The 22,014-nt window shown below is 50.9% G+C and overlaps 3 protein-coding genes across 26 annotated transcripts in view; 1 reads left to right on the forward strand and 2 right to left on the reverse strand.

Annotated features, from left to right (window-relative positions):
* NGEF (neuronal guanine nucleotide exchange factor) overlaps nucleotides 1–6,193 on the forward strand; it is a 54,418-nt gene extending 48,225 nt beyond the window's left edge. For all 6 annotated transcript variants that reach the window (XM_075099436.1, XM_075099437.1, XM_075099438.1 and 3 more), the window contains 3 exons: nucleotides 2,129–2,208; nucleotides 2,665–2,769; nucleotides 3,430–6,193. In XM_075099436.1, the coding sequence (XP_074955537.1) occupies nucleotides 2,129–2,208; nucleotides 2,665–2,769; nucleotides 3,430–3,602 (358 nt within the window). In that variant the 3' untranslated portion in view covers nucleotides 3,603–6,193. The remainder of the gene's footprint in view (nucleotides 1–2,128; nucleotides 2,209–2,664; nucleotides 2,770–3,429) is intronic.
* Nucleotides 6,194–6,703: 510 nt separating this feature from the next.
* Nucleotides 6,704–18,757, reverse strand: SNORC (secondary ossification center associated regulator of chondrocyte maturation). 5 transcript variants are annotated; one of them, XM_075099466.1, is made up of 4 exons: nucleotides 16,933–18,757; nucleotides 16,270–16,348; nucleotides 7,488–7,673; nucleotides 6,704–6,841 (listed from the first exon to the last, which is right to left on the reverse strand). In XM_075099466.1, the coding sequence occupies exons 2-4, from the start codon at nucleotides 16,340–16,342 to the stop codon at nucleotides 6,732–6,734; spliced, it is 369 nt and encodes a 122-aa protein (XP_074955567.1). In that variant the 5' UTR covers nucleotides 16,343–16,348; nucleotides 16,933–18,757; the 3' UTR covers nucleotides 6,704–6,731. The 5 variants fall into 5 exon arrangements, with proteins under 5 accessions (XP_074955567.1, XP_074955568.1, XP_074955564.1 ...); XM_075099467.1 differs by having other exon boundaries at nucleotides 7,488–7,670; nucleotides 16,270–16,383; nucleotides 16,933–18,617; XM_075099463.1 differs by adding an exon at nucleotides 13,919–14,076 and having other exon boundaries at nucleotides 16,270–17,720.
* The window catches only part of GIGYF2 (GRB10 interacting GYF protein 2), a 78,454-nt gene continuing 75,090 nt past the window's right edge, over nucleotides 18,651–22,014 (reverse strand). For all 15 annotated transcript variants that reach the window (XM_075099460.1, XM_075099459.1, XM_075099453.1 and 12 more), the window contains one exon: nucleotides 18,651–20,635. In XM_075099460.1, coding sequence (XP_074955561.1) covers nucleotides 20,568–20,635 — 68 coding nt within the window. In that variant the 3' untranslated portion in view covers nucleotides 18,651–20,567. The remainder of the gene's footprint in view (nucleotides 20,636–22,014) is intronic.

Consider the following 22,014-nt stretch of genomic DNA (forward strand, 5'->3'; position numbering starts at 1 on the left):
GAAGAGGCCTCTTCCTCAGTGCCTTCCAGTCAATGCCAATCTTGCACAGCCCTTCTGCTGCTCTGGGCCTCCTTGTCTCCCTGGATACAAGGTTTTTTTGGCTCACTGATTTTTCATTTCAGAATCCAACAAGCTCAGACTGGGCAAATGATAAAGCTGCGCTAACACAGTCCTGATCGTTTTGGAGCTCAGGGCATGGCTTTCTCATTGATCCAAGCCTTACCAGTGCCATGTTTTCTAGGCACAGCATCTGTGCTATTACAGGTCTATGCGTCCCACCAGTTAAACAGCTACTAGAGATGATGTGCACCCCCAGCTTGGTGTTATTTTGCTGTCAGCAGGCCAGCATTTGACATCCATATCCCTTAAAGGCCACCAGCCCCACCTGGGACCTTGTCCTGCTGCAGCCTCGGGGGCTGCACCCTGACTGCCCCCATTGCAGTGCAGCACCAGCATCAGGAAGACGAGCCCCCAGCACAGCGAGCAACTGCACCTTCTTCCTAGACAAGTGACTGCAGCTTTACTGTACTGAAAATAGAGATGTCAGTCACGTTATCAGGGCAAACGCACATTTTTATGTCTGTGAGACTTAGCTGTGCAGAGAATGATAAACCAGGCCAGGGTTTGCCTCAGCTCAGGGGAGGCAATTGCAGTTCTGTGCTTCTGCATCCCATCCCATCCCATCTTCTGGATGGCCACAGTGGATATGTGATCCAGCACATAGCTTGTCAACAGGTCTTGTGCACTGAAATGTGCTGTAGCAACTGCTGAAGTCTGCTGTTCCAGAGCTGCAGGGATGATCAGAGCAGTACTGGGCACAAACTGGAAAACTGAAGAATTAGAAGAGATAAGTAGGTGCCAAACAGAGACTGCTGCATCTGTTCCACAGCTCTTGCAGCATTGCCCAGCTCTGAACCCACACAGCAATGATGACCTGCTTGGTGGCAGCTTGCAGCTAATGCCCAAGAGCTGGCAGTATGTTTGGACACAGCTGGTCACAGGGGCAGGACTAGATCACAGGTGGGCCCCTCGCAGCCTGAGAGGAGCTGGGGACTGTGGGCAGGATCCAATGAGCCCTGCAAGGAGCTGTGTGCAAGGCCAGCCTGCAGATAGGGCCATGAGCACAGCAAGATCCTTGGTTTGATCTCTGTGTGCCAGCCCCTTAGTGCACAGGACCCTTATCCTGCATGTCTTCATGGTGTGAGGGGCTGTGGTCGACCTGCAGCTGCAGGTGTTTTCACTGGTCGCTGGCATCGCGCTTCAGCCCTGAAGCACAAAGTATTCCCTGCCCTGCAGATCAGCCTGCCAGCGCTTGTCCTTCACATCTCCCTTTTAGGCCTCTCTCCTCCCAGAAGACACTCCAGTGGCTTTAGATGTGTGTCAAGTTCAGGCTTTAAAACTACCATCTGAGAAGGTAGAAAGTTCTGGCTCCCTCAGGGCTGGGAGCACAACTGGCCCTCCAGGCAGGAGCTGGAGCCTGAGGATGAACTGCCCTGCTTCCAAGTGGGGCTAAGGGAAGCCTTGAGAGAGCACCAGGCCTGGGGCTTCTCCAGCACCTGCAAAACCTTCACCCTCCTGCTGCAGGCCCAGGTTTTGCATAATGGCATGCTAGATCTGGTGATGTGTTCACACAGGTCTCTCATCTGCTGCCAAGCAGGCGGTACCCTTGGTATGCCGCAGTGTTCGTCTGCAAGTGAATTAATCAGCTCTAACCTTTAAACGATCCCACACAGCAGCTGCGGGAATAAATGGTTCCTCTAACTGCTTTTCTCCAGGAAAAACTGTTCCTATGAACCCAGCCCAGCCAGGAGCTGCCTTTGCTGGTTAGAGCTCAGAGGATGCCAGGCCCCCCACCCTGCTGCTGGCTCTCTGAGGCCATGCTGCTCCCCAGAGGGGGATCCTGCTGATTGTGGGAACAGCCAGCCTGGTGGCCCTGCAGCATGTGTGACATCCCAGCTGGTGCGTGCAAGAGCAGGGCTCAGCACCACCAGTGAGTCCAGGACCCCGGGGGGGCCTGGCAGGAAAGGGCCCTGAGAGGAGAAATTAGGAGCCCAGGGCTGGCTAGGCAGGAGAGCTGGGGTCCCTACAACTGTCATGCTCACAGCCTCGATTTGTCTCCCATATCCAGGAGCGAAATGAAGCGCTGGATGATTTCGCTGGCCCCAAACCGGAGAACCAAGTTCGTTTCATTTACATCCAGACTTGTTGGTAAGAGACACAGCATGGGAGCCAGGAACCCTTTACCTCTACCCCAGGACACCTTATTCTGTCCTAATCTCAGTCCAACCCCAGGCCTGGGGCCTCTGCTGAAGCTGAACCCTCTCCTTGGGCTCCCCTTGTATTTTCATCATCGATACCCATTTGTCTCTAGGCCTGGTCCTGACCTTGCTCCCCTCCAACCTGGCCTGGGCTGCGCCTACACTGTGCCTCCCACCCAAGCTGCTCACGGGTGGCACTGCAGCGGTGATGTGCACCTGGCTGCTCCCTTCCCCACAGAGATGCTCCCCCGGTCCCTGGGGCTAGAGCACCCCTTGGCCTCCACGGGTATCTTAGCGGATCAGAGGGACCGTTTGCAGAGCACACGGTGCTACACCCATCCGAGCTGTGCTGTCCTGCAGTGGGCTGTCCCAGTTCGTCCCTCACTCTCACCCTGTTCCCTGGCAGACTGCCCACAGATCCAGTGTGTCCACCCGTACGTGGCCCAGCAGCCAGATGAGCTGTCCTTAGAACTGGCTGACATCCTCAACATCCTGGACAAGACAGATGACGGTACACGGGACGGGATGGGGCGGGGCTGGGCTGGGAGTCCCTGTGAAAGGGTGGGCTTTGCTCTAGGCAGGTGGTTGCCGAGCAGACAGAAGGAGTTCTCTGGCCAGGGAGAGATGCCAGCATCATCATCGCAGCTGAAGGAGCTTGCAGCAGGAAGGAGTTACTGCCTCCTCCTACCACTCAGCAAATCTAGGCTGCCCTGAGCTGTGGCAGGGTTGGCACAGCCACCCCGGCACCGGCTGCAGGCCATGGCAGGGCTGGCACATCCACCCCAGATGTAACCCAGAGCTGTCCTTACCTCGATGATGCTTTGCAGCCACCTGGTCCTGGCCTCTGGGGCACACTTGTAGCTTGTGGACTTGGTCACACTGGGTCTCTGCTGGGGTCTGTTCCTGTGGCATCAGGGGCAGTAGTGGGCACTCAGTGGCAGCAGTGCCTGCTTTCTGCTGGCATCCCTTGAGCCAGTTGTCCAAATGCAGTGCTGCTCAGGTGAGCGGGCCTCCTTGGCTAGATTTACAAACTGGGTCCGCTCCAGCACAGGCCTCTGAGCAGCTTTCAGAGGATACTGCCAGCTGTGTAGGCTCTTGCCAGCACAACTCTCCCAGTGCAGGAGTGAGGGCCAGTCCTTCCCCGTTTATGCTTGTCTCTGTCTCTGCTCAGGCTGGATATTTGGGGAGCGTCTTCACGACCAGGAGAGGGGCTGGTTCCCCAGTTCTATGGGGGAGGAGATCCTGAACCCCAAAATCCGAGCCCAGAACTTGAAGGAGTGTTTCCGGGTACACAAGTCGGATGACAGTCAGCGGAGAAAACTGGGCAGCAGAAACCGCCAATGACTGATGGCGTCCCCAAGCATCTGGAGCACCTCTGGGAAAGAGGCAGAGGACAGAGGCTGCCAGCTGGGAGGATATGGCAGTGGTGCTGTGGGCCATGGTGCAGGACTTGGTGTGCCAGACCAGGCACATGCACCCCTGAACAAACAGATTGTAGTTCCTGGGCCCCCCACCATGCTTCCTGCAGCACCGATCCTTTCCTGGAGATCAGTGCCCCGAACTGCCTAAAATAACCCCTTTCCAGGTATTCTGTAAAGCCCCAAAGAGCATGAGCCAAATGGACACAGCCTGAAGGCCACCAGTGCCAGCCAGCTGAGCCTCGTTCCCTGCACATGTGCTAGCTGGGGCAGGCTCAGGCCACTTGGGAAAGGCACATGGCCACAAATGTAACGAAGCAATTAATGTCGCCCAGTTTGAGCACTTACAGCTCATCACTACCTTTTGAGTTTGGGGCCCTCCTAAAGCAGCATCTTACAAGGGTAGAAAATTAAGTAGAGGAGCTGTCAGGCCGCCTGTCATGCAGCCCGTTGGCACCAGGCTGGGATGAGCCCCAGGAGCTCCACTTCCCCAGTCCTGCTGCGAAGCTGCTGGGCCCATTCCCACAGACAGACCGTCGATCTGTTTCTAGTCAAACAGTCTGAAATGCCCCATACCCAGCCCCACTCCACCAGCAGCCTGACCTCACCAGCCCTGACCCATGTCTCTGCCCACCTTACAGCCTCAAAACACATCTAGGCCCTGCCCCGTGGCTCACCCCTTCTTCCACAGCTGGCATCCCTCTGCAGAGCTGCTGCAGAAGCCTGGCACTGTGGCCTTTCCCACTTGATCTGGCACTTGCTGTCTCTGCTACTCACTGATGCTGAGGCACAGACCAGGGTGGCTGTGCCAGTGCCTCCCCGTACACCACCACGTACCATGGGAGCGCCAGCAGACGCGGGCTGCCGCACAACAGGCGAGCGAGGTTACCCCGGGAGCTGTTGTCCTGCCTACTGTAGGAGGCCCAGCGACTGCTGCCTGCATGCTTGTAACCCACACCACCCAGCTGCGTGCACAAACCCCCTGTACAGGCTTACCTCCGTGTATATACGCAAATCCTCTGTCGCCAGCAGAGCTAGATCATCACTCCTTCCAGCTGTGGCACTGAGCATCGCATGAAGCCCAGGGCAGAGCACTGAGACTGGCCAGGGGACAGACCCACGGCAGCCATCTGTTGTTCAACAGCCTTGCCCTGAACAGTCCCACACATGGCTGCAGCCAAGAGCCTCTTAGCTACAGGCTGGACCTGAGCTGCAGCCAGCATCCATCAGGGAAATCAGCTATTTAGCATCTTTCTGTAACACTGCAAAGGAGAGACTTCCAGGTGTTGTGGCCTGTGCGGTTGTATGCTCCAGCAGTGCCAGTTGCGCTTGGAAAGGGGACAGGGAGCAGCTCCCTGCCATGCACATGCAGCAGAGGAGCACAGCTGTGCTGGTGGCAGTGTGAGGAGGAAGCAGGACACCAGGGAGCTGCTGGAGGGGGGCTCTGGAGCTGGTCTTTGGGCCATGTGTGGCCCAGGTTACACTTGGGGTGTGAGGCACGAGGCCAGAGCTGTTCTCAGGGCTGCCCCTACATTCACCACAGCCCTCGGACAGCCAGACAAGTCAGCCCTGCACTGGGGCAGTTCCCCCTGGGACCAAACTGGTGAGAGCCAAAGCAGCGAAGGGAGAGTGAAGGGGTTCACCCCTCAGGCCTAGCTTGGTGCCACTGTGTTAGCATGTCACAACAGCCAGCAGGGCTGTGCCTGCCCTGGCCACCTGTGGTAGCCCTGAGAGAGAGCCCCTGGGCAGCTCACACCAGCCAGAGGCTCCCAGCCACCTGTCAGTGCCCAACCCAGAGCTGGGGGCCATGAAGGGACCCCAGCCTCCAGTCTGGTGCTTTGAGCTCATTTAATGAGAAGACCCTAAGTCAGATCACCCCACAGCACCCCACAGTCAGCTTTCTGAGTACAACCAAACCTCCAGATCAGGGTCCAGACCTTGCAGCAGCCAGAAATTCTCTGTAGCAAAACCCAGAGAAGCTTCAGCTCTAGAAGTCCTTAAAATGACCTGAGAAATCACCACGTCCCAGATCCCCCAGCTTCACAGTACAACAGCCAGCACAGCCCAGGCAGTGCAGCCCCACACACCTGCCTGGGAGGTTTCTCATAGCACAGAAATGCTTCCTTAGCCATCAGAAACAGCTCCTTTGCTAGTGGAAGGGCTGACCCAGGTTCCCCACTGCATTTTTCTGGGGGGAGAGGTGCCCAGGGCTGCTGGCCACTGTCCCATGACCCACACCCTCTTGCTCTGTTGTGAGTTTTTAAGACTCCAAACCCTCAGCACAGGCTGTGCCATTTTCAGGCACGAAGTGGCATCCAGTGTTATTTCCTCAGACCCAGCCCTGCACGCCTCTGTTTGAGTGGTCTCAAGTGTTGTACAGGGCCAGGCCTGGGGCCCACAAGCACGGGCTGGAGCCCCCCCAGCTGCCGCCCGGCTGCCTCAGCGAACTGAGGGAACTTCTCATTGTCTCGTTTTTTCTGTGTGATGAAATATAGCTGAGCGAGCCAGCACCAAAGCAACGCACGTGTCTTCTTCCTCCCCCTACACCGACCGCTCGCCTCTGCCCCAGTTCCGTCCAGTATGACTGGGGGGGGGGGGCAACTGGCCCAAACACAGGGGGTGGAAGTGGGGCTGAACATGAATATGGGGGGTGGGATAAGACCAGGGAAGTATTGCAGCAGTTTACACCAACTGACCAGCCCTTCCCAAGGCAAGCTGTGCAAGGTGATGCCCAACACCATTACCACCAACCAGGCTAGACCAAGAGAGCAGCTGCCAGTTCAAAGCCACTCACTGCCACAGGCCACTCCTGACTGTGGGGGTGACAGTGCCTGCTGTGGTCGAGCCTGCCAGGTCTGCATGCATGCAGACGACCTGCATGCTAAGAACAAGGAGTGCTTTGGGGTGCAGCTTTGTTGCCCAGCCCAGGGCCTGGAGCACCCTTTGCCACATCCGCGGCAGCGCTTCTCCCTGGGGGGCCCTGGGCAGACAGGGAGCAGGAACAGTCAAGGGCAGGAGACAGGCTGGTTGTGTTACAGAAAAACTTTTATTGAGTTCAGGAGGCCGAGAACTTTCTCAGTGTGATGACAACCAAGGCCACAAGCACAGATGTACCCAGGAGGGAGGCGATGACAATGGCACCAATAGCTCCAGGCCCCAGGGAGCCTGCAGGGACAGAGAACAAGGCGGCATGAGGTGAGCAGAGGTGGTGGTCCCAGATGGGAAGGGCTATGGCGGTCACCCCCTGCAACCAGCACATCCCCAGCCATCAGGGCACGTTCCTGCCTTGGAGCTCCCGGCAGTGGCCATGGTGGCCCTGTTCCTGTGGTCCTGCGCCCCCATGGCATCAAGCCCTCAGGCAGGGTGCCGGAGAAGGCCCAGCCACTCGCCCCTCAGCCAGCTTCCAGTGACAAGGAGAGCTGCCACAAAGCAGTCAGCTCTCCTCTTACAACCATGCCGAGGGAGTTGCTTTTGTTGTTGCAGAACCATATCGCAACACGTGTTTGCTGTAGCTCAGGAGCCAGGGAAGGTGCTCCCACACCCTGTTCAAAGAGCTTCAGGCATGCTCTTGCCCTGGTGCCTACCTTGGCTTGAGGCACTTCTTGCTGGTGCCTGCTGTGACGTGCCAGTCCCGGGGCAGGAGGAAAGGCGGTGGCAGCCCCTCACTGAGCAGCATGGCTGAGGCAGGCCACCTCTAGTGGCTCAAACACCCCCTGGGAGCTGACAGGCCCATAAAGGACCACTGCACAGTGGGAACTTGCCGGAACGCTGTGGGAAGGACCCGCAGGCAGCCCATCGCGCAGCCACGTACCGTCGCCAGCGTCCAGCCGGTGCAGATGGGTGGTGTCCTCGGGCTCCAGCTCAGAGGTGTACAGGGGGAAGGCGGTGGCATCTGAGAGCCGGACTGTGGTGGTGGCGGCATCGAAGGGGCCAGCTCCAGAGGGCAGCTCGGGCGGCTCATTCCAGAGGGTAGGGACTGGACCCTGCGGATACTCTGCTGGGAGACAAGTGCCCACGGTCACTCACAGGCACAGGTGGCCCCAGCCAGGCTGCTGGTGACAGCAGCAGATCAGGACAGCCACAGCTCAGCAGGGCCCTGGGCTCCAGCTGCCTGCCAAGTGCCCTAGGGTGGATGGAGGGCAACCTGAGGGCTGAGAAACACTGTGGGGCAGAGCGCTGCTCCCAGAGGGCACCACCAACAATGGCAATGCCTGTGCCCTGGGGTGAAGCCATGCTGCCGCAGGCTTTTGTGGCAACCTGGCATACACACAGGACAACAGGGAGCTCCCCAGAATTGTGCAACCTCTGCTTGTGCACAAACAGGCCCTACATGAACATCCACAGCCGGTTTGCTGGTGGATGCCCGTGGGACTGGGCTGGGAGGGGCTGTCACATTCCTGCAAGATGCAGAGGCCACCTAGCAACCTGTACCGGCCAAATTCACAGCGTTCCAGGGCCTTTCTGTCCTGCACCACCAGCCTACGTGGTGTAGGATGCTGGAGGCACTGGCACTGTGCAGGACGTGGCTCCCCAACATCGGAGCCCCAGAGCCTCGACTTCCCTCTGCCCCACCTCCACACTGCGCCAGGGAGATGAAAGCTGGGCTGGGCTCTGTTTGATGTTACCATTCATCTCCTGTTATTTCTTCCTGCTGCGGGGTCAGGGACCAAACCAGAGAGCCCTCCCTGTCTGTGTGTGGCGGAGCTGAGCGCTCCCTGTCAATGCCCATCTTGTTCAGGTGGGCCCCAGCGGGAACGGGAGACATTCCACAGCTCCCTACCAAAACCACTGGGAATGTCGCACTGGGATGGGGGGAAAAAAAGGGGGGGTGGGACCCCAAACCTAACAGCATCCAGCACCAGGGCCCACCTGAACTGACAGGATGGTTTTCTGGGCTGCGAAAAAGGGCTGCAGACAAGCTGGAGCGAATAGCCTGGTCTCCCTGGGGCAAGGCACAGTGGTGCCCCCGGGAACCCTGGCTCTGGCACGGTGTCTCTCTGCATACCAGGGGCAGCCAGAGACTCACCCCAGCACCATCCCAGCATTCCCTGCCCCAGCAAGAGAGGTGGCAGCAGCACATCTTGGTAGCACCAGCCCCAGCTTTAAGCACTTGGAGCCCTCTTTGACTCCTGCAGGCAGCTGGCACTTTGTGGGACAAGAGGACTGAAGAATCAGCACTAATGGGCTCCACCACAGTTTGTTCTTCTGTAGGAGCCCTGCATCAAACAGAAGAGGAAGACCAATACCAAAACACTCACCTTTGCTGCCTGTACAAACCCATTGCTAGAGCTTACCACAGGGCTCACATTGAGGAGTAGCTCCCACTGTCCCCAGACCTATTCGAGGCTGCCTGCGGACTCAGGAACACAACAGATTCTGGACTAGTTTTGGAAAGTCCTTTCTACAGCTACAGGATTTTCAGCGAGACAGCTGCCAGGTTTAACTCTGGCCCAATGAGTGACAGAGACAAATAAGCTCCTGGTTTGAGGACTGTGCCAGTTCAGTCAGGCAGCAACAGCAGCATGCTTTGGCTGTCTGACCCACAGTGGGGAGAAGCTGGGAGCCGCAGTGAATACTGTGTCCTCATGCACTTGGTACATCTGTGGTCACTGCATCAGAGGTGGCATCTCAGGGTGCCGCTATGAGTGCACAAGAGGTTAATGCTCCACGAGGGCTCCCCAGAAACACCCAAGCCTTTTGCAGGGCCCTTGCCAACCTGTCCTGCAAAACCAACCAGCAGAGCTGCAGACTCACATCCCATCTGGAGGCTCTTCCAGAAAGTACAATTTCCAGAGGACCGCTCTCCTACCAATCCTGTGGTTTAGCTACCAGCGGATGGATCAGGAGGAGATATAAAATTCAGTGGGTAAACTTAATTAAAACAACAGGGAGAGGGACTGAGCAGAGCCAGTACTATTTAGTTAGCAATGGTAGTGTTAGGAAGCTATTGGTTTAGGCGCAGACCAAACGTACATAACGCTTTTAAAGCCCGGGTTCCAGGCTGCTTTGGCAAGTGGAGAAACTCCACATAGAAAAGCTATACTCCAGCTACAACCTTCCTGACTCTGTCAACACCACCAGGGCCAGCACCAACACTGCAGCTGTTCCCGCCTGGCAAGAGAACACCACACGCTGGGAGGACGGCGTTGTTGCATTTCCCAAGAATGTTTTCTCTCCAAAGCCAAAAGAGCTGGGTGTACCCCTCGCATCTGACCGGGCAAAAGGCATTGGCTCAGATGACCTCTAACAGATGCAGGCACTGTCCAGGGAGGCCGTAGGACCTGGAAAGGGTCTTCCCAACTCCCTGTCACCAAAGAGACGAGAAGGGACCGCTATCCCTTCCAACTGTAGTGCAAAGGCTCTTTATCTAACTGGACCCACAGGTCCTGCAAAGGCTTTCCTGTCCCTGATGCATCTAATTCCTGAAAAATTTATTGCAGGGGACAGAGCTTATTTTTGATAGCCAAGTAAAGAGGAAACTGTCTAATTTGTTTATGATCTCAGTGATTTTTAAGACCTGGATAGAGTCCTGGATGGCTTCTGGATATGTGTTTTGTTAATTCCCCTCATCTGGTTAAAACATGCTTTCAGTTCACCCTCACAGAAAGGGCAGAGTGTGCTAAACATGCATTTTCTGTCCCGAGTTCTTGTGGTTTTACCTTAACGGCGCTTCAACCAAGGGAAACACAACTCCTTTCAGTCGGGTTTAGCCTCACTAACAGGAGTTGTCAGCTCAGAAGCAGCAGCAGAGTCATACAAATGCATAAAGTGAAATACCTGCATCTGAATATCACCAAGAGCCAGGTCTTACTGCTGGGTCTCCTCTTCAGTTCCTGCACCTTGATGCTGCTCGAGCAGATGCCAAGAGCCCTGCAGCAGGCACACAGGGTGGGGGAACACAAAACCAAACCCAAGTACTGTCCTCAGAGAAAGCTGCCAGCAGGCAGGTCTCTCCAGGGCAAAGTGCTGCAGCCTGGGTGAGCACCTGTTTGTAATCGGCGCTTTTCTTTCCAAGGATCATGTTTAATTTCCCCTCCTAAACTAGCAGCTTGCGTCCTCACATGCCTCCATTCCTGCCCGTTTGAGAAGTCCAACCACCCATCCAACTACCCCCACACATCCAGCGGGTTTCTTTAACAATCAGGAGTCATACCTGCTTCCCTCCGCAGTACCCCAACAGTCAGTCCCAATGAGTGTCAGCCACACTGCTGCTGGCTGAGTGCGATAGACCTCTAATGGAGCAGAATTAAATGCCACACTCTCAGTTCAGTCTTCTGGTAAAAGCAAGGAAGGCGAGGGGGAATAACAGAGCTTGTGTTAGGTGCCAAAACCCAACACACACACACTATTAATAAGGTCTCACATGTCTCCAAGTGAGACATGAGGGCCTTCTCCAGTCACCTGTTGGATAGGCTCTAAGTACAGGCATGGGACCTGTTTCAGGAGCTTCAGTTCTCTGCTCCGCTGCCAATGTTTTGTGTGACCACTGCAAGTCCCTCTCCCTCCTGGGCTCAGCTTCTCTGTGCATGAGCAGGAGACCAGGACTCTAAACATGATCTACAAGAGAAGCAGCACCAGATCAGCCAGGCCTACCCACCTCCACAGTCACCATCATACTGACTGCAACGAGGAGGAAGCTGTCTGTGTGCCTGAACGAATGCCTCAGAGCAACAGCTCCAGACCCAGGGGTGACCTTTCCCTGGGAATGCCTAAGTTACACAGCACCTCCACAGCCTGGGGCAGGGCACAGCATTTTTTACTTGTGCAAAACCCCAAATTCATCGCAGTCTCAAGTGAGGGGGTGCAACTGAGAGTTAGAAACCAAATATCAAAGGCAAGGTAGCGCATGGTTTTTCTGTACACCTAAGAACTTTGTAGAAATAAAGAACCACCAAGAAACACACTCAAAACACATCATCCATCACAAGACCAGAAGTTTAATGTCTGGGTCAGAGCGCCATGCATTAGCAGTCCCAGCACCAGTTTTAGGATTGGTCCTATCTCTCAGAAAACCCACCAGATGCACTCGTATGGTTTGTTTGCCCCAGAGAAACTCAGCAGGTAGGCACCCAGAGGGGCTACCAGGTTTCTGACGCACGTGGGTAACCCCACCACTGCCGAGGCTTTGTGTCTCGGTGCTGGGTACTCTAAAGGGAGAGAAACCTTCACCCCTCGGCTCAAACAAGCTCTCCCCCAGCATTAACTGGGTCTCACCACTGGAGCACAAACTGAGGGCAACTCTTGCTCCACAGACTACCAGAGAAATCCACTTGGTAAAAACACAGCTTGGGAGCACTTAAGAGAAAGACATGGAATAATCTTAGTTATTGGGGTTTTACAGGGCAAAGATGGAACCTGGAGAAAACTGCCTAAACGTATTCCAGTTGTTTGCAGCAGGCCAGGTGGAGGATGGCACGTCTTCCTTCCTGTATGTTGACACTACAAATAACCCTATTTCAGGGAAATAGCTATACTGCACTGAGTTTTCTCCCGCTCTCCAGCACAGGTTAGTTACAACCGAGGCCAGGAAAAGGGGAGAAAATATCAGAGCTACTACACTATAAAGAAATACACCGTGAGTTTTCTGAATCGTGCAGGGACACACCAGGACTTCAGCGAGATCTGGAAGGCATGATGCCAAAGGCAACTTGACAAAACCACTATTTCCATGCTTAGTGAGGAGGAGGTGGGGTGAGCTGCCAGCACAGGGACATGGTAGCCCATATCCCAGATACTCAGTGGCTGAAAGACTGGAAAGGTCTCCACAAGTGATAGCTTTTGAGGAAGTCAATCAAATCTGAAGGATCCTTCAAGATACCCCCAAACAATCAGAACCTCCCCACAGGCAGACTCTGCAAGACCTCAAGGTCTTGCATCTGCAGGCAGATGTGGCCACCTAACATCTTCGTCCCTGGAGATCAGCCACCAGTGACCAACACTCTTCCTCACACAAGCTGGTTTCAGCATCTCATCAGCCTGTCAATAGGAGATGACAATGAGACTTTCCTCCTCCATCAGGTGAGAAGTTTATGCTTACAGTGACAGAATTGAGTGCCTCAATAGGACACAGATGCTTGGTGATCCGGGGAAAGAGGCAAGGGCACCCGCTGTAACCTCAGCATTACACAGTTTCTTCAGTCACAACAGTTCACAGATCAGCTTAATAGCATCCAACTCCACTGCTCACATCCTTTTCAGAACCAGGGGGGCTTTTATCCCTTTTATTCCACAAGTTTTTGTATTTTCATGTTACATCTGTTACAAGGAAGGGAAAAGCTCAGGCTAGCTGCAGCTTTCTGGAGCATACTCTCCACCTCCAACCCAGTAACCTCAAGTCAGGAGCTGCTACTAGTGTCAGTAATTTATTAGGAGCTGTGGTACAGAGCAAGGTTGAGTAATGGTCTACAAAAACTTGCTTTAAGTCTGAACAGACCTGTTGGAACAACCACATCTTTTTAAGAAATTTGCCTGACAAAAAAAATCTATTTACTACTTCTCACATACTAGTCCTTGAGCTTTGAAAGCTTCCTAATCTTTTTTTCTCCTATTGTTGAGAATGAAGACACATGAGTTGCTACAGAAAGATGTCCTTGGACAAGGTCATCTTCTGTTACATTTTCCTTTAGCACATCTCCTGCTCTGCTGTTTTTTTTCCTCCTATATGCATTCTGATGTGCTACTGCAGTAGAAGGTAGTAGCTCAAAACAAGGAAATTCACAAGCCTGCATCAGAGTTTAGATACCAGATATATATAGGATTCAGAAGCCAAGGCCTTGCCAAGGCTTTTTACTAACTTCTACTTCACTTTGAGCTGAACCCATTATACAAATCGAAACTGGTTTTGCCAATAGGAAAAAAATAAAAATCAATCCTCCCATGCTGTAGCCTAAGTGCCACTTGGGTTTGGAGAAAGTGGAATCAGAGAGGATTTGGGTGTGCAGAAAGTCCTTGAACCAGCTCTGTTTTCTGTTGCACCAAGACAACATCAAAAAGGGCTAAAGACTCTGTTGTTTCCCCATTTTGACAAATGGTATATTGGAAAGAGCGCAGTACCTCGGAGGAGAAATTCATGCTTTCTCCAGTCCCAGAGCCCTGACCACACCATCCAGGAAACCAGACTGGCTGGGCAAGAGCTAGATCAAGGTACACGACCCACTGGCACCCCAAAAGATCTCAGACTCCTACACACAGATGGGAACCTCAACAGTGAGATCCTTCATGTCTCAACTCCCGAGCACTTACCTGAGGGTTTTGGTACTAGGTAGCTCTGAATCACTGCTGAGACGAAGCTAAATCCAATGAGGAAGGGAAGACTTTCTGGGCCTCGGGTCTGCATGGCCAGCGTCACCTGCGGCCTTGTCCAAGGCAAACTCCAGTTCTGCTCACTGTGGAGGGCTTTGCTATGGAAAGCACGAGGTACCGAGATGGGAGGGCAGGGCCTGGGTGAACTCTGAGGCCAGCAATGGGCTGTCCAGCCCCAGGTAGCCACAGCAGGCACAGGGCCAGGGCAGGGATGAAAAGAGGCCTTCATAGGGAACACAAAGGGCAGCCTGTGATGTGTGAGCGCCGGGAGCTCGAGTGTGGAGCACTGCAGAGCACTGAGGTTCTGATGAATGTTAAATAAGCTTGTTTACAGAAAGGCAGGACTGCATGTGTACGCACGGAGACCAGAGGGCTGTCTGTGTGCCCTTCCCTTCTTTGTCTGCACAAGTCAGGAAATTTCCTTTTCTAATGGGGTGAAAAGCAGAAAAAATTCCACCACGCACTAAAAGTCCCTGTACTGGGAGTAGGTACCTCTCCACTCCTAATGCAGCAGAAAATCGTTCTGCTTCTGGGAGGGCTTACCATACAGGCTGGTTCCCTGATGCCTAGCTTTAAGGTAGCAGAGAACAACAAACTTAAGAGGGCTCAAGCCCCTCTAAAACATGACAGAGAAAGCAGGGAGTCTCCTTTAAGCCCCAGGATCAGAATATTGCATTCATCAGCATAAAGTTCTTCAAGAGCTACTGGCCTCACTGCGTGAGTGCAACTCACCCAGTAAAGGAATCAAGTCAACTTGGGGTATTTCATGGGAGCAAAGTGACACAGGGAGTCAGCGGCAGTTTGTCACAAACTGTTGCTGCAAAGCTGAGCTGAGAGCAAGTATGCAGGAAAGCTAGCAAGGCAGGGGATAGAGCAAATATGCACCAAATACTGGAAACTTAAAATAATGTAAGAGAAACCCGAACTCAGAGAGGAAGCAAATCAAAGTTTCACTGGAAATGAATCAATTTCTGCAGAGCAAAAGAGACTGTAACAGTTAAGAAAAGCCCTTACCTAGTTTTGGGGAAGAACACTGCCGCTGCTTCTGGGAACATGAGCAAGCTACAAACTAAAACCAGGCTTAAGTGATTGTTCCACTATACAAAAAGCAAAGCTCGGGTTTGAGAAGGAAAACATCCACTTTCTAGTGCTTATTTCTTAGTTAACTTTAAAGATTTCCCAGCAAGGTGTCCTACAAGGGGAGGATCTGTGGGGGAAATATCAGCTACCGTAATTCTGTGCTTGCACCCACAGATGTTCCAGACATAAATTCCCCTACCCATATTAAAGCTCCTTTAAAGAGAAATAATTTCATCTGCTAGAAGGCTGGCCAGGATCTCCCTGATAGGCAAGATGCTCAGAACAAAGTGGGAGGGAATGGCAATCCAGCCTTGCTCCAGGTCTTGGAAGGCAGGACAAGAATTTAGGAAAACAAGCGGTGTGCTCTTGCCTGTTATCTTGGCCTGAGCCATCCCTTCACAGCCTTGCCTGCACTTAAAGAAAGAGGCTTTGAGGGAAGCAGCTCCCCACAGCAGCTTCCACCCATACGCTCAGAGCCCACTGCTGGAGTTGGTCTGGAAGCCAGTCTTCCCTCATTTGTAAAACCCATCTCAGACCAAGCAGTCTTTGAGGCTGACTCTGCGCCTTCTAACCTTTCCCATCACCTCGCTGAACTTGAGTGGCAGCCACGCACCTTCCCAGCGCTGCCGCCTGCCTCACTACACCTAGTTATAGCCAGAAGCTCACAGTTTAGATGCGCACCTCAGCTTCTGACCCAGCTAAGCGTTTTCAGACGCTCAAATTTCTACTTACAGCAGCTGTGGTGAAGTGCTCTGCCATAGCAGAAGGCATAGAAGGGACCAAAAATTGGCACACATGCTTTAGCGAGGGAAAAATGTTCCTTTTCATGATTGTAAATTTTACCTACCATTAAAAGCTGACAGGTAACCTATCCCATCAGTTGCTGCGGGCTCCTCATTGACTGTTGGCTGATCTGTCTACTGATCTACTGCCACCAATTCTCATGGAGGCACTACTGCTGTTCAGCTTAGAAGAAATGACAAAGGGTTTTCTCCATTTTCCCCAAAAGGAACATGGTCTCAGGATGCAGAATGCATTCTTACTCACCACCAGCCACCGACTCCAAAGCTAGTTTCCATTAATCAATTATAATTTAATAAATACTTACAGATGTTTTTAGGGGAGGGAGAGGAGGTATGCAAGGAGAAAGAGGCAGGTTAGTAAAAGGCATTGCATGCTTTTGAACTTTAAATGCAAACAAAGCTCCTTACCTGCCAGCACAGCAGGGACCAGGATGCCGCACAGTGTTAGCAGGACCAGGCGAAGGACTCTGTGATATGGCATGGCTTCCTTCAGGAAAAGCATCAGCAGGAATTCTTAATACTCTTCAAAGTACAAAACAACTTAGAAATTTCACTGGTATAATAAAAACTTTCTCCAGTCAGGCCAAAAAAAAAAAAAGATTTCCTTCGCAACAGCAAGCGGACAGAGAAAGTGCAAAGCCCAGCAGAGACTCACTCTCTCTGCTTTCTAGAGCACACCTCCCCCTGAAGGCAGCTCCACCCTCTAAAAGTTGTGCCTAAAACCCCATAGGCAGCTAAGCCATTAGGCATCCGTCACCCTGCCAGGCCAGCACACACACAAGCAGTTGTTGGCAAGCCCTTCCCAGAGGCCGTGGGGATGCTCCTGGAATGCCTTCCCTCCGGCCAGCCATTCCACCACACAGGAAATAACACGGGAGCCATTGGGGCAGCTAACCCCAAAGCCAAGCAGACTGGAGGGCTTTGCTCCCTCCTCAGCATGCAGGGCAGCAGTGGACTTGCCAGGGTGAGCACAGCAAAAGAACAAGGGCCTCAATCTTTTGAGGCTAAAATGCTCTGAAACAGAGCCAGAGCAGCTCCGTGGCATCCTTGTTTTCTGGGTGTAATACTTACAGAGGTGGACTAGGAGCCACGGGTGGTCTCTGCTGGCAGGACTGCCTGTTAAAATCTGGTAGGTCTTCCAGGAGAGTCACCTTCGTCAGGCAAGGCCAGCATCCTCCTCAGATCTGAACTGCACAGACCCTACCTCCTCCTGCACCCTTGGCCACTCTGTCCCTCCCCTCCAAGTGGGCTCATGAGAAGTTCACAGCAGAGAATACTGAGGTTTGTTTCAAATCACATTTGTACCAATAGAGACTTGGGAAAGGATGAAGTGTGTAAGAAGAACCATCCAGCTCATTCTCAGAGGACAGAAAAATTTCATTAGGATATTTTAAGTTGATGTGAGGATGAAATACTTCATGGTTTCCATTCGAAAAAGATGTAAAAGTACAAAAATGCCCCCAATGTCTGTTCTTTACGCTCTGAAAATATGCAAATGAGTAGTTTTGTCTTAAGTTTCAGATTCAGATTCTTCTGGTAAGAGATCTCTCTGCTTTTTGGCTTTCTCTGACAGGCAGACAGATACAGTTCATGTGCCTTTTTTACATCATTCTGCTCACTGCAGTTCTTTGCAAAAGTGCCTGGCTGTGAGGGGAAGCAGGAAAATCACAGAGAACTGAGCACTGCCCCTGCAGTGGAATGAGAAGTTAGGGAGTAGCCTGATGAAAAGCACTCCAAAGAAGCCTCAGACATCCCTAGCATCAAATTTACCTGTCAAACTTGGATCAAAGCCCCATTAGCTTTCCAGGTTCACGTTCTGGCCAAAAAGGAGCTGGAAGTACATAAATATATATCCACCAGCACACACAAAGCTGTAGCTCCTATTTTCTCATCCCTATTGATCCAAGTGACCTTCGCTAGAGAAATAGGCCCTGTTTGTCACAGAAGGTGACAGGCCAGTCACCCGAGCATACGATCTGAACATGCCAGCATCATAACTTTGTACCAAATACAGAAGCCAGAATGTTAAAACATTAAGAGTGAGATCTTCCCCACTAGTCCATTATCTACAAATTCTCAGAAGCCAAGCGAGGTCCTTGGGGATCAACAAATTATTGCACGTTTTCCCTGCCTGCATTTCCGCATTTTCGGAATGCAGAACAATTAGCAATCGGCAAATTGTTCCTTTCCTGCTCCCCAGCTGAGCTAGAAATACCAGGCTTTTGCTTATATGCTGTGTAACAAAGTAGAAATTAGAGCATACCATTAAAAAATAGAAAGTACTTATGAACCAGACACGTTATACGCTAAAAAAAAATGAAGATATTCAAACAAAGTCAAATTATCAGCGTAAACATGTACTGTTCTCTCCAAGACATCAGCTAAACATAATGCAAAGCTACTATACAAGTTAGTTCTTCACTGACTTCGTATTCTTTGAGATAACGTGAATGGCAGAAGGACATTTATTACGAACTTTTACTGGGGTTTTCCACACAAAAACAAGCATCAAGTAAGAAAAGAGGAAAGTAAGATGTTGTCTGGCAAGGGAAGCCTACAAGATGTCCGTGTGGACTTTACGCTAAGGGGAGAAATAAAACCTCTCATTTAGGGAAGGTAACTGGGGTGGGTGGGGTGGTTACCAACTGGCAAGAAAAGGCTCCATGGCTGAGTGTTTGTAGTAACAGAAAACCAGCCACGGCTTGCTCTCTCCTGCATAAACACCATGAGTGCGAATGCACGTGTTTCTGTGCAGAGAAGGGGGGAAAATTAAAGCTTTCTTGTCAGAATTTTCCAATCTCACTCACTGGTGTTTATTTGAACTCTAAAATTATCAAGTAGAAAAAACCCACCGGTATTCCTCACCAGGGAAGAAATAAAGCAGCAGTTGTTGTTCCACATCCTGTGTATTTGCTTGTTGTTTCTTGATGAAAACTGATGAGAGTCGAGTTTTGGGTCAGTTTTAGCACCAGGAATTATCTCAAAACGCAGCTTCGACAAAAGCAAGCAGAAAGTTTTCTCTCAGATATAATACAACCAGGTTTTATTTAAGTTCTCTCTTTTTCCCCCCCACACTGGCAAAAGTTCAGAGGGAGTTTAAAGTTTTGTAAACATTTTAACTACCCCTCTTCCCCCTTTTATGAATTTACAAAGCAAAGGAGACAGGGAGACCAGATTTGCAACAGTTCCAAGTCTCTCCATGCTATTGGATCCAAAAATTATATACAAGTCTGCAGCAGTCTCTGTATAGTTACTGTACATGTCTGGGGGCAGGGGTAAGAGAGAGGAGGAGGAGGAGGGGAAGGTGACCCCAAAAAAATGAATAAACCAAACGAAATAAAATCCAAAGCCAAACTGCTCTTGAGCAACTCGAACTGTTTTCTTTAGGCAGTGATGACAGAAAGACACCTTTATACAACTCCACCAAAACTGTTGCATATCTCCCTTGGCAGGTTATAAGCCTCCGGGAATGGAAGATGGGACCAGGGTGTTGAAACTAAGTGCGTTTGGCAGTTTTCTTTTTCTGGTGTGTGCACGCGGGTGGGTGGAGAAGGGAAGGTGGTGTTAATCATTCGGTGAGAGAGGAAGGTTATGATTCCATAAATATTTAAACATTATGGATTCCAGTGAAGGTGTGTGAAGTAGCTTAAGGTGTAAAAGATAAGCAGGGCCGTCATTGCACATAGCTTCGCCCTCCACAGTCTCTCTTCGCGACAAAAGGGCATCTCTACTCTTTAACCTAAGCACTGCTTGAAATGACAACTAGCTAAGACTGCTGGGGTATATATCTGAAAGCCAGTGTTCACCCTCACCAAAGACTAAAGATCCACATGGTAAAGATCCTACTGTCTCTTAAACGAGACAAATTTGCAGGAAGAGAGCTCAAAATAAACTGGTCCTAACCCTCCGAAGGTAGCATTTAAGGGATAAATTCAACCTGAAAGAAGAGATGCCACCCCCCTTTTTTCCCCAGAGTAAAAGTCCCCACTTGTCTGGTAAGGCTGGAGTATGCCAACGGGGAACTCCACCAGCTTCAGCATCACCACCTAATGAAGACAGACTCGAGCTTTCCCTCCAAAAATAATGTGCTGAGAAGGGCTGGCAGGGGGTGTGCAATGTCAAACCAACCCAAGCTAAACTGAGCCCGCCACCGCCCCTCTCCTGCTGTTGCCAGTTCTAAGGTTAGCTTATGAATGCAACTCCTGGCTTGGGAGAGCACCTCTTGCCCTGATGGAGCGTGGAAGTCAGTATCTGTGTGGCATTTTGGTTTTGACCGACATCTGTTAACCACAAACTCTCTCTCTCTCCATGACTGCACGTGTTGGATGTGGTAAGAGTAACCAGGAGAGGGAAGCAATGGTTTGCAGAATCCCAATTGTTTTTTTTTTCCCCAGGTATGTCAGCAGAAGAAATCACAGCACAGTGAAAGCTTGCTGCCCAAATCAGCCTTGTTGTGAATGAATCCTATCTCCCACCCTCCCAGGACTCTCAACAAAGTCCACTTGACTCTAGGCTGACAGTAGGAACAATGCCTGTGCAGTCCTGGGCAGAAGGGGTTTGCTGGGGCTAGAGGAAGCAGCCTGAGATGATTGATTCTGTGATTCACTGCGAGGCAAAGGGGAAGAACGCATGGTGGAGAGTACTGTGTCCAAAACGGAGAATCCATGGTTAACAGATGCAGGAAAAGCCAGTTGATTTGCACATGCTCAGTAGTCTTCCAAAGTCTCTATTTCTCCCATATTGAGCCGCTCTGATGAGGCATTCACTGAAAACCCTGTAAACCAAAAAGGACTTGTGTTAAAAACCTGGATGTCGTATATTGTATTTGAAGCAATACATCTGTTACACGCAGTAGTGTGTGTAAGCTAAAGTGAATAACGTGTATCAAATACAAACTTGTGGGGAAATTCAGTAAGGCCAGAGAGAGAATTACCCAAACTGGGTTTTTTTTCTTAATAAACCCAAAGATAACCAACTGTATATTTAGGTAAGTATCACTTGGTCTTTAAAAACAGATCAGGAGAAGACTGGTTTAAATTTTCATTTAAAAGATGCTATCTGCAGAGCTAGTACGAGGCACATCTAGGCACAGTGGCGACATGGCTCAGTGATGTCTTGGAAGGGAACACATCTGACTCAGCTGCTACTTGGAAGTGCCTGTCTACAGTGTACTTATGTGGTCCAAGAAGCAGAAATACACATTTTGTGAACTCAGAATCCAAGTGTGGAATCATGCTCTGTGCTTCAGGGGGTATGAGCAATTCTACCCCTTAAAGTCTAAATATGTGTACCCATGAAATCCAGTAGCAATTCCATGTGCTTCTTTTTAAACAATATTCTATCTCAGGAGTACAACATGAAAATGTACAAAGTTAGATAGGGTTATACAGCTGGCTCAAGATACTCCTGAACTTCTACCCAACCTTTTAACCTTAAGTGCTAAGGACGTGATGCACATGAGAAAAGTGCGAGAAACAGGAAAAAATTATTTTCTACAAGGAAAAATATCTAATATATCATATGCAACTTTCCTACTGAAATCCAGTCTTTATGGTTGTACCAACCTCATATGGAGTATGAGAAAAAGGAAAGTCCTCCTGTGTAAGGCTAACAACCACAAACCTGACATTTCATTGTCTTGAGACTATGTATGCTTGCTCTGTGCTAGAAGACAAACTGCTTTTCACAGCCATTACCTTCAATAGATAAAAAGTGCTCTGTTCAGCAGGTTTAAGAAAATTGTTCTGGCTCCCTCTTGTGGCAATGTCACCTAAAAGGTTTTGGAATAATTTTGTAATGGAGTGTACTGATTTTTAAGAAGCTGCATGTACTAGTTCTCTTCCAGTTGCAACTTAATTGTACTTTGATTTCTTCTTCACATTATATGAGCAGGTTCTTAAATCATTCAGTCGAATACTGAATGGAAGACCCAGATCAGACTCGCTGGACTGGCGTAAGTCAGGATTCCACTGATGAGTTCAGTATACTACAATTAAATCAATGATTTCTGCCTTGAAGAGTATTGAATGTTTGGGGTTTGTTTGGTTTTTGTTTTGGGGTTTTGTTTTTTTTTTTAACAAAAATGGAAGATAAGAAGCAAAGATAGTTAAAAAAAAGCAGTTAATTCCAGGTGGTTAATACCAGGCTGGTTTA

This window comes from Phalacrocorax aristotelis, chromosome 7 (genome assembly GCF_949628215.1).
Source record: "Phalacrocorax aristotelis chromosome 7, bGulAri2.1, whole genome shotgun sequence".
Lineage (NCBI taxonomy): Eukaryota > Metazoa > Chordata > Aves > Suliformes > Phalacrocoracidae > Phalacrocorax > Phalacrocorax aristotelis.

Coding starts and splice junctions, on each gene's coding strand:
- SNORC (XM_075099462.1), bottom strand. CDS start 14,207: ATGAAGGCCTCTTTTCATCCCTGCCCTGGCCCTGTGCCTGCTGTGGCT. Junction 7,674..13,918: donor CCTAGTACCAAAACCCTCAG/GTAAGTGCTCGG, acceptor CTTGTCTCCCAG/CAGAGTATCCGCAGGGTCCA. Junction 6,842..7,487: donor CCGGCTGGACGCTGGCGACG/GTACGTGGCTGC, acceptor CTGTCCCTGCAG/GCTCCCTGGGGCCTGGAGCT.